General features: G+C 35.9%; 1 protein-coding gene across 1 annotated transcript in view; it reads right to left on the bottom strand.

The window, feature by feature from the left end:
* Positions 1–12,500, bottom strand: part of LOC145263657 (uncharacterized) — a 76,843-nt gene that overhangs the window by 15,483 nt on the left and 48,860 nt on the right. The window contains exons 2-3 of the mRNA XM_080120529.1: positions 8,645–8,781; positions 6,550–6,699 (exon numbers count right to left, since the gene is read on the bottom strand). Of these exons, the coding sequence (XP_079976655.1) occupies positions 6,550–6,699; positions 8,645–8,781 (287 nt within the window). The remainder of the gene's footprint in view (positions 1–6,549; positions 6,700–8,644; positions 8,782–12,500) is intronic.

Genomic DNA, 12,500 nt, shown 5'->3' with positions numbered 1-12,500 from the left:
GTGGACTCATCCCCGAGGAGCAGAAAGAATGCCAAAAAGGAAAAAGAGGAACACATGGCCTGTTATATATAGATCAAAAGATCCTAAAGGAGGTAAAAAGGAGGAGAAAGAATTTAGCCATGGCATGGATCGACTACAAAAAAGCGTATGACAGGATCCCCCAAGCATGGATAATAGAATGCCTAAAAATGTATAAAATACCAAGCGGGATCACCAATGTAATAGAAAATGCAATGGAATCATGGAGACTGTAATTGACAGCGAATGGACAACACATAACTGAAATTAACATACAAAGAGGCATCTTCCAAGGAGACTCGCTTGAACAGTATTCTGAGAAAGAGCCAAGCCGGATACAAGTTCTCCAATACAGAGGAAAAATGAACCACCTGATGTACATGGACGATCTGAAACTTTTTGCAAGGACCGAAAAGGAGCTAGAGACACTAAATAACACTACCAGGATCTCCAGCCAAGATATCCAAAATGGAATTTGGAATGGAAAAGTGCGAACAGCTAGTTATAAGAAAGGGGAAACTGGAAACGACAGAAGACATGCAACTACCCAATCAAACAGAAATGAGGGCACTAGGAGAACAAGACGACTTGGGGATTGGACACCATCAGAGCAACAGAAATGAAAGAGAAAATTGGAAAGGAATACCTCAGGAGAACAAGAAAACTCCTGGAAACAAAATTATATAGCAGAAACCTAATAAAAGGTATTAATATATGGGCAATATCACTAGTAAGATACTCTGGACCGTTTATAGGACGGACAAAAGAAGAACTCAGACAACTCGACCAGAAAACCAGGAAACTCATGACCATGCATAATGCACTACACCACAAGGACGATATTGACAGACTCTACGTTAAAAGGAAAGACGGCGGGAGAGGACTTATCTGTATAGAAGACTGTGTGAAGGACACGAAAAAAGTACTAGAAAAATACATAAAGCAAAACACTGAAAGGATAATTATGGCAGCGAGAGACACTGAAAAACAAAACAAAACAGAAAACAGAGAGACAAACGACAAAACGAGAAAAGAGAAATGGGAAGAGAAACAACTCCACGGAAGATTCATAAGAATGACAAAAGATGAGAATAACGAAAACACCTGGACATGGATGCGAAAAGGACATATAAACCGAGAAACTGAATCTCTAATAACTGCAGCACAAGATGACTCGATAAGAACCAACCATATCAAAGCAAGAATCGATAAAATACAAGAAAGCAGCAAATGCAGACTCTGTGGACAAAGAAACGAAATGATAAACCATATAGTAAGCGAATGCAGCAAACTTGCCCAAAAGGAATACAAAAACAGGCATGACCAAGTGGGGAGGGTGGTGCATTGGGAATTGTGCAAACAACTGCATTTTGAGCGTACAGACAAATGGTACAAGCATAAACCCGCAACAGCACAAGAAAATGAGAACCACAAAATCCTATGGGACATGGACATACAGACGGACAAACCCATCCAAGCAAGAAGACCAGATGTCGTAATAATTAATAAGAAAGAAAAATCATGTCAAATCGTAGACTTTGCAGTCCCAGCTGACCACAGGGTGAGTATGAAAGAAAAGGAGAAACGAAGCAAGTACACAGAGCTAGCCAGAGAGTTAAAAGGGATCTGGATGATGAAGAAAATCAAAATAGTACCGATAATAGTAGGAGCACTAGGAACAATTCCGAAAAACTTCGAAAAAAGAATGGAATAACTGCAAAAGTACAACGACTAACTATATGAAAACGACTGAAATATTAAGGAAAACCCTTGAATGCGGAGAATAATACAAGACAATATAACGAATAAGCGTTACAGGGGATGAAAAACACCGAAACTGCATATCTACAAGTTCTACGCCCCCATCATGCATCCCTCCCATTATTTCATCACCGTCCCTCCCCCAAGAAAATGATACCAAAGGACCGATAAATGTCAATAAGGACTGAAAGACCGAGGAGCGAGCGCCAACCAGACCTCGGCTGAACAAGCTCAAAGAGAACTGATTGCCACTCAAATTCCAATATAAACTAATGGCCACTACCAGCGAGAAATCAATGGTAAGCAGCTGTTGCGATGATGCAAATTCATTTGCAAATGCTATCGAAGGAGGTGGAGAGAACTGGACGTCTGGGTAGACTTGTTGTCACTCAGCTTTCAGAGAACACCACAGGTTTCCAATCAGATCGTTTGTTGACTTGTGTGAAAGCTCCATGTGAGCCAATAATAATAATAAAACCAAACAAATAATAAATAGGTAAATCCATTTATTTAAACAAAAATAATTAAAGAACTTAAACAGAGAAATTTAAACATTAGTAATTCGATATCAAATTGAAATAAAGATATAAATTTATTCTATTAACTTCTGAGATATTTTCTGCGTCCCTGTTCGTACTTGCTATCTCAAAATTTGAAACACCCGCCATTTGAGACAGATGATTTTCTACGAAATACATAATTAAACATTGTCATACAGAATATAGTAGAACCCCGGTATACGGCATTGAAAATTAGTAATATAAAACAGTACAGAATACACAAATAACATTATAAATAATAGTGTAAGGCGGGGGAAAACACCGGAACCAGGGTCCGAACAAACATCGTATTTCACATAGTAACTTGAAAAAACCGTCTGCTGGGTCCACCGTATTCCGGGGTTATTAGTACATCATCGTGTAGAGATTTAGCTTTTAAGTAAATCATATTATTGCAAAAACCCTAAAAAAACTCATTAAATAATATATATATATATATATATATATATATATATATATATATATATATATATATATACATATATATTAGGTTGAGAATTTGGGAAGTGATATACAAATTACCATTGCTCTAAGTGTAAACAAATTGAGCTTAGGTATTTGGACAATGTCAAAACATCAGCAGCATATATATAGTCATCCACATACAGTACTGTTTCGCAGCTCATCAGTGCGGCTAAAAAAGCAACTCCCTCAAGCTAGGATCGAAACCCGATCGCCCAAACGAGAGTCGGAGCTTCTAATCATTGTGCTGTACGTCTGCTGCTGTCTCTGAATACCCTTTATGTAAAATTTCAAATGTTTAGACCACAGAGGTCAATTTTTTTATAAAGGTTTTACCCCTATTATGACCCCTTAACATTTATTGTTTTAGGCTCAAATCAAGTTATTAAGTTAGATCCATATCCAACGCACCTATATCTAAAATGTTAATTGTTTATAGCCAAAATTGGCGGAGGAGTTTGGTACAGTTCTCAAAGATCAAATCATTGAACTGTGACCCCTAAAAGCCAAATTTCTGACCGAAAACGGATTACAAAGATTTTCCCAAAACTCCATACCCTGTATATCAAATTTCGAGTCTGTAGACTGAAAATTGACAGAGTTATTGTGTAGGGAAATGTACACAGACGCAGACAGAGACAGACAAACAGACAGACAGACACTTTTACTTATATATATATATATATATATATATATATATATATATATATATATATATATATATATATATATATATATACTAGCATTTCAGTCCAGCGTATGTTGAGCAAAAAAAAAAAAAAAAAAAGGTAGTAGGAAGGCAGGTTCGAACCGCAAAAGATGAAAAGAACGGAAAAAACCCTGACGTCTTTGCTGTTACGACCACCGCCAAACCGAAGTGACGTTTTTAAAAATTTAGGCTAGACAATCGAAAGGAGAGGATGCTTTAAAAAATATCGGCGAAAAAAGCGACCCCCCCCCTGTAGAAAAGTGCCCAGTTTAAGGTGAAGATATTAATGTTTTTAGTTAATTTTTCGATATTTGTCGTACGAAAGGTCGAACTTTAAAACGATACTGATCTTGGTAAAATCCGTCGCCTCTATTGAAAGTTTAAGGCAGACATACAAACAGACATACATACATACATTTATATATTGGTAACTAAAAATTTTCGACCCAAACCGATGAAAAAGCTTGCCCTATCTTTGAATACCATTTATGTAAAATTTGAAATATTTAGACCATAAATTGTCTGAGTAATTTGGTAGAGACCGCAGAGGTCAATTTTTTAAAACTTTGACCCCTATTATGCCCTCTTAACATTTATTGTTTTGAGTTCAAATCAAGTTATTAAGTTATATCCATGTCTAAGGAACCTATATCTAAAATTTCAAGCGTGTAAACCCAAAATTGTCGGAGGAGTTTGGTAGAGTTCTCAAAGGTCAAATCGTTAAACTTTGACCCCTTAATTGCGAAATTTCCGGCTGAAAACCGATCACATCGATTTTCCCAAATCTCAGTATTCTGTATATCAAATTTTGAGTCTGTAGACTAAAAATTGACAGAGCTATTGCGTAGGGAAATGTACAGACAGACACACACAGACACTTTCACTTTTATAGATATATTGATAGATAGACTAATAGATTAAACAAAATATATACGTATACATAAATATGGAAACAATTTAATTGTTTACTGTAAAGATTTTACGCAAATATTATGCAAGTATAAATCATGTAGAATATTTGCATGAATATAATTACACGTAATAGTTAACTCCTGATGATCATCCCATGAGAAAACCGAAAAAACTAATAGGGAATTAATTAAAATGAATGTTTAAAAGAATATGCAAATTAGCTAGATCTTTTGCTAGTGAATGCATTTCCACAAACCATATATGAGAAAATTGTATTTTCTTTTTAAATAAATAGAAAAGAGGGGGTTTAATATGAATATCAATACACACAAAAGAAAAACGAATTTATAGGTGTATATATATATATATATATATATATATATATATATATATATATGATGTTTTTATTTGTTTTTGTTAGTGATACTCTTTGAACGAACTCAATTATTTATACGAAAGTGCATTTTTACCTAAATGCGAATTGGGAATAATTTTCCCTTTGACCAATTTTGTACCCCCTAAATGGGGAGCGGCATATATATATTATTTTTAAAATATAATTATCCACTGACACGTGTTTCGTCGTCTACGACTCATCAAAGTGGCTGAATCAGTGGCTAGATTCAGCCACTCTGATGAGTCGGTCGTAGACGACGAAACACGTCTCAGTGGATAATTATATTTTAAAAATAATATATATATATATATATATATATATATATATATATATATATATATATATATTCATAATTTACCAGCTCTACTACTGTCGAAGTAAATACTAAAAGCCCTTGCGTAGAATATATCTCGTTATAAAATGTGATGTGAATACGTGAATTATTATTATTATTATTATTATTAATAATAATAATAACAACAAATATGCATATATATATACTTCATTTACTCACATAAATTAATATACGAAAGTATAAATTTATGCGCAAACCTTAAATATTTACTTCAACAGTGCTCAATACGTAGGTAGAGCTAGTTAGTAAGTTATAAAATATATATGGCGATTAATCTACACATATGTCTGCTTCGGTAGTGTCTAAGAATTTGCAAAGTAGAGGTTTACGCATATATTACACATGTTAATGTACCCCCCCCTTATGAAAACCGACTCGCCATGACAGCGTGTAAAATAAAATACTCCTGTGAGGACTGCATTCGAGAAAGAATTGGGTAAATCAATGCACACAGCAGAATCGGATTAGCTTAAACATATCACGCTGATTCATAAAAGTTATATAAGATAAGTGTGCCGAAAGTGAGTGAATAAACAATAAAGAAAACTTTAAAATGTTATGTTTGAAACAAAATAATAACATTTAACTATGTATATTAAAAAGACTAAGACACTGCGATACGAGTGAGCGTTGAATTGGTCAGGCAGGGGTCAGGGATATATATATATATATATATATATATATATATATATATATATATATATATATATATATAGAGAGAGAGAGAGAGAGAGAGAGAGAGAGGGAGAGAGAGAGAAAGAGAGAGATAGAGGTATGTGGTATTTTACTGTAAGATTGTCTTCTTGCATTTTCTTTTTTGTTTACCGGCTTTGTTTAAGAAGTCATATAACAATAAAGACGGAGGCGGGAGAGATGAGAAGTAAAAATTAAAAGCAGACGAACATGTGTTCATTCAAGCCCGAGGTTTGCAGATATTAAAAGAAAAATAAATAAAATATTGGACCTTGACACGTCTAAAAACATGCGAATTATTATTAAAAGAGATTGCTTACTTGAGCAAAAATATGATCGAATTGAACCATATATCGAAACAGATACCTATTGATCTTTGCATTTTTAATCAAGATAAAAAATATATGTAAAATATTACGTGTGATATCCTCGCTTCACCATATTGTTTCCCATATTTTTATTTTTATTTTTATTTCACTACGGTTTGTCTAGCATTGCCGATTGTAATAATATCTACGTGTTAGTCTTTCTTGTATCAGCTATCCCATACGATGTTCGAACACAATAGTCGTGGCCAAAATATAAATGTTAATTTGTGTCTGGTTTTAATAGCAATAGCTAACAGATACTTTGGGTATCAATTTGTGTCTTTAACATCCGTATTAAAAAGGTTGTAACTTACGTTCATGCGCTTTCAGATGAAGCCACAGGGTAGCCGTCTTGACATGACCAGCCAAGTGTCTTCGGGATGTCAAGTTGAAATATAGGTTTAAAACATTTGAAGTTGCATTTGTCCATAGGCTTTCGTCCGTTGTACGAGTCGGGATGCTGCCTAGATGCAAAAAAGAAAAACCAAATCATTGCTAATAAAAAGATGCAGAAATAAATAAAGGAAAATATTTTAAAATTAATAGGAATATTCATCAAAGGAAAAGGTCATGAGATTCAGGAATTTTTGTCCACCGAAAGTAGCTTGACCCATTGCTGTTCAATCTTAATATTCATCGGCATTTTACCTGAATCAGTTATAGGTAAATTACAAAATGTACTCAAATGTGTGTGTGTGTATATATATATATATATATATATATATATATATATATATATATATATATATATATATATATATATATTAATTTGTTAATATATATAATATCATTATTATTATTATTATTATTATTATAAATAATGAGTATTCTTTATACCTACAGACACTAGTATTTCATGCTTTCACAATCACACACACACACACACACACACACACACACACACACACACACACACACACACACACACACACATATATATATATATATATATATATATATATACGTATATACATAATAAAATAGGCGAAAATTTTTGCATCTAAAAAAAAAGAGTTGTAAGTTTGCGACCGCAGATGCTACATATAAAATTATTATAGAGGAGACCACTAGCTACCATTTTATGTACCTTATAACATATTTGCCATCGCATGCATCCGTTAAAAAATTTTTTATATTAATTCCCAGGAGCGTCATAATTCCTTCTTCTTATCCTCCTACTCCTACGTGAACCTTAAAAACACTTTCTTACGGGATGTGTAGGGGAGACGTTATTGATTGAATAAATGGTTTTCCTCAAGTATAATTTTTGATTAGCCAGCTTAAATGCTTTAAAACTATTTTCAATTTTTCAGATACGTATATCCATAACGGCAAGATTTTCGAACTGCCGCAATAGTTTGCGCAGGTTTTCACCTTCATTAACGGAACGTAATTGGGCGTGTCATGTAATATCTCAAAAGAACTTTTATAATTAATAGTATTTTTAGAGATGGTCAGTTTGACAAATTGTACATAAATAAACAAACCGAATCGCATTTAGACTTTTACCAATTTACACATAGGTACTTATGAAGATTACAGACTGTGCTGAAATCCTAACGCTATTATTTATTGACCCTGTCTTAACATGCGAGGCACCGAACAATAAAATAGACAATACCTATCATATACAGTATATACATATACATATACAGTATAAATACAGTATGTAAAATATGGCACGGTTCGTATTCCGCATACTTACAAAACACGTGTTGCAATATAACATCTACACCAATGCAACGGACTCCACATCGGTCATGGACGACAGTCACCAACACTTGATGACTGTAACAAAAAGTTGTTAAGGTAACCAATGCCCACAAGTAACCGCCTCAATACAGTAATAACTGACAGTGCCCGCCTGTGTTATCATCTAGCAGTGACCACTTAAAAAGATTACCGCAGATTACAATCATAACCACCACTAGATGACAGTGCACACTACTTGATTAAAGTGATCGATGGTGATCGCCGTGCAACACAGTGACAATTGTAAAACCAGTGGATTACGCTAGCTACCACTATCAAACAATGCAAGACAGTAGAATCTAGATGCTTTTATTTTAACCACTACCACCAGTGCCCGCAATTTTCTTGAGCCGAGAATGACTACCACTAGCAACCAGTTACCTGTGTTCTATGTTAATATTTTTATGCTAATACATACTCAGTAATTTACGTGACTCACAGACGATAATGCACAAGATTATCAAAGGTTATTTCGTTTTCAGAGAGGTACTGTAGCTCCTTTGGTTTTTGGTTTTGTGTCATATTTCCACCGGACATCGCCGGTACACGGTACACATATATATATATATATATATATATATATATATATATATATATATATATATATATATATATATATACTGAATAAGAGAAATAATGCATAAATAAAACACTTACAACTAGGCCTGTAGCAGAACTTCGATTCTGAAATGGACAGATTATCGTACTTGGGTACGGTTATATTCGGTGCCTGAGTCAGTCCCAGAGTCTTTAAGATATGGATTCGGATGATATGAAGTTTGGCCCTCTCGATCCTGAAAAAAAGAATAAAACAATAAATACCAACGGATAAAACTAAACTAAAGCATTAATAAGGACGTTTATCTATCTGACCATATGTCCGATCACTATTGAACACGCGGCAGCAGGGGACAATGAAGAAGTAATGCAACAAGAAGTAGTGGGAGCAGAGCAATATTGGGGGATACATTAAACGTAAGAAAAACACATAATTCAGAGGATCATGCATACATTTAATCTATATGCCCGATGAATAAATATACATCTTTCTATTACTACAGTGCATATTTTGATGTGGCCATAGAATATCGCGGTGCTAGCTATACGTAGTTAGCAGCATATATGTATCTATATTTATCTTTCCCTCTTTGTCTCTATCTATCTAAATCCCTATATATATATATATATATATATATATATATATATATATATATATATATATATATATATATAAGGGCGTGCAATAAGTAATGCCCCTGACCCACTTCCCGTTGTCTGATCTAGCTGAAATTTTGCATGTGCATTGATTTATATCTCTACGAGTTGTAGCAAATTACAGCTCTGATCTGATTGTGGTTTCTGTTTTACAGGTGTTTGAACTGAGTCAGATGTGAAATGGAGCCTGTTGAATGTCGAGCAGTGATCCGGTTTTTGTATTTGAAAGGACGCACACCACATGAGACTCTTGATGAAATGAAAGACACTTATGGTGATAATGTCCCATCATATAACCTTGTAAAACGCTGGCATCGTGAATTCAAACATGGCCGGAAGTCTATGGAAACAGCTCCCAGACCTAGTCGCCCCCTTCGGCCATTGATGAGGCATCTGTCCGTCAAGTTGAGGCTGCAATTTTGGAAGATCGGCGCATTACTATTCGCCAAATAGCCCAAGATGTCAAGATTAGTACAGGGTCTGTGGAAACTATCATTCAAGATCATTTGCATATGCATAAGGTGTCTGCTAGATGGATTCCCAGGTTGCTCACACCACTCCGGAAGCGAGAACGCGTCGAGTGCTCGAGGATGAATTTGGAGATGTGCCAAGAAGATGGGTCAAAGTTTTTCAAAAGATTGATTACACAGGATGAAACCTGGGTCCATCACTATGATCCAGCGACCAAAGCCCAGTGGATACAGTGGAAGCACTTGGACTAACTACCCCCAAAGAAGGCAAGGGTGTAGCCCTCCGCTAGCAAGGTCATGCTCACAGTCTTCTGGTGGCAGATTTCCTGGCAAAGGGTACCACAATTACAAGAGTCTATTATGCTTCACTTTTGAGGAAATTAAGGGAAGCTATCAAAATAAAGAGGCGGGGCAAGATCAGCAAAGGTACCCTCCTCCTGCAGGACAACGCTCCGGTCAACAAATCGCATGTCGCCAGATCAGAAGCACGGGCGTGTGGTTATGAAATCCTTCCCAATCCTCCCTACTCTCCTAACCTTGCACCCTCTGACTTTCACCTCTTCCCAGCCATGAAGTGGTTTTTGAAAGGAAAGCGTTTCCCAGATGATGCAGCCTTGTTTCTACAAAAAACGATCTCCAGAGTTGCATCAAACGGTGGGAGAAATGCATAACTCTGTGTGGTTCCTATGTAGAGAAAGACTAATAACTGTGCTAAGTTTCGTTGCTCTACTGCCATGGGAAGTGGGCCAGGGGCATTACTTATTGCACGCTCCTCGTATTTAAACAATTAAGCTAAGTCCACTGTCGACGGGCGGGTATGGATTTAATACACACTCGAGGAGAAATATTTATGGCACTGATTCGTGGTCCGATGGTTAGAACTGCCGACTGCCAACTCGACGGTTGTAGATTCGATCCACGGCCGGGGAAATGGTGTATGTCTAGCCGCACTGATGAGCTGTGATACAACGAAACAGTACTGCATGTGGATATTAAACCTAGCCATATTCGAGACCAGAACCCTAGTCTATATTATGTAATATATATATATATTAATATATATATATTAATATATATGTGTGTGTGTGTGTGTGTTTGTGTGTGTGCATGCGTATGTGTGTATATGTGTGTAGAGAAAGAAATGTGTGTCCTTATATCCATACATACACGCACGCACACACACACACACACACACACACACACACACACACACACACACACACACGCGCGTGTGTGAACACACTCGAGCCTTGTCTCAGTTCAGGACGTTTCTTCCCCGCACCACAGAAAAATTCCCATTCTCTCCTTTTCGCCTTTTTCTAATTCGTTTCAACATCATTCCTTCTTTTTTTACTTTCTCACAAAGTTCCCACGTGTTTTGAACTTGTGTTTATTGCAAACATTATGTTTACACGGTTACTGCTCTCTCTCTCTCTCTCTCTCTCTCTCTCTCTCTCTCTCTCTCTCATACACACACACACACAGGGGCATTACATTGCACGCTCCTCGCACGCGTCGGGTGAAAATATATTTACAAAGTGCTCAACCCAAAGAGGTGATCTTTTTTATTGTCATCCGTGTGTGTGTGTGTATATATATATATATATATATATGTGTGTGTGTGTGTGTGTTTTAGTAACCTTTGGGCCTGGATGAGTTGTGACTCATTACTACGTAAAAACGCAACACTTATAAACATAACCTGAACCAGATATGAGCTCAACCAAAAAATCTACTGCATCAAACATTGCTATACGACAAGCGTGTCCAAGCAAATGCATGATACTTTCTTGCATCACATGTGAACAAGAACCTCCCAAGAGTAACATTTGAAACTGGATGGACCAATCAAAATACTATATGTGCTAGTGGGGGAAAATCATTGCAACAAATGACCATCTTTCAAATACTCCGAAACGCGCCAAGAAATCGTGTGGAGTTTGAAACCTTGTGCGCAAGACTGAGCTGTTGGCCATGTTCCCGTTGCTTATTGAACAATTACAATAAAATGGAGAAAGCTCTCACACCTCAAACATGTCTCATGATTTGCTAAAGGGGAACTTTGAAGGCCGTGTAATAAACTTAAAGGTTCATTTTGGGCTTGAAAATAGCAGAGCAGACCATAGCCTTTTAAGTTTTTATAACAAAGAGTTTGTTTTGTAAGTAAATAGTTTAAAATGACATATTATATTAAAACGATAGGTGGAATCCTGGAAGTTACTATTATTCCTGGTACAAACTTTACGTGGGAGTACTATAGGAACGGAGAAGATTTACTAAGGGACCTCGCCATCTAATGTAGTATGGTACTCTAACAGGTACTGCTGCTGCTGCTGCTGAAGGAGAACTTTGGAGATTTTATGATCAGTACGGCCGTGGCAACAGCATATTCTTTTTGTTTTGACTCTTGAGTATATATCCGTTAATATCTTATGTTTTTATATTGACTGATGTGGTTCTCGGTTGATTGACTGTGTCTTACTATGTCGGATATATACGTGAGAGTCAAAAGAATGAAAAGAATATGCTGTTGTCACAGCCCTAGTGATGAGTTTTAAAACTTTTTGGAGTTGGGTTAATTGCTTATGACCGATAAAATAATTCACTCTTGCTGAACTGAATATAAAATAGACCGTCGGGTTTTACCAGCTTTGTAACTCTCGCATCTCTTATTTTGTCTTTTAATCCTAATATTCCATTGCCGATATTTCTGACAAAGGGTAAGAATTGTTGCTCATATAATAACCATGTCATACCATGTCATATAATAACCATGTCATACCATGTCATACCATGTCATACCATGTCATATAATAACCATGTCATAC

Source organism: Euprymna scolopes, chromosome 39 (assembly GCF_053919585.1).
Source record: "Euprymna scolopes isolate OS-2025 chromosome 39, ASM5391958v1, whole genome shotgun sequence".
Taxonomy (NCBI): domain Eukaryota; kingdom Metazoa; phylum Mollusca; class Cephalopoda; order Sepiida; family Sepiolidae; genus Euprymna; species Euprymna scolopes.
The sequence above is the reverse complement of the archived record's forward strand: the minus strand, read 5'-3'. Positions and strand labels throughout refer to the sequence as shown.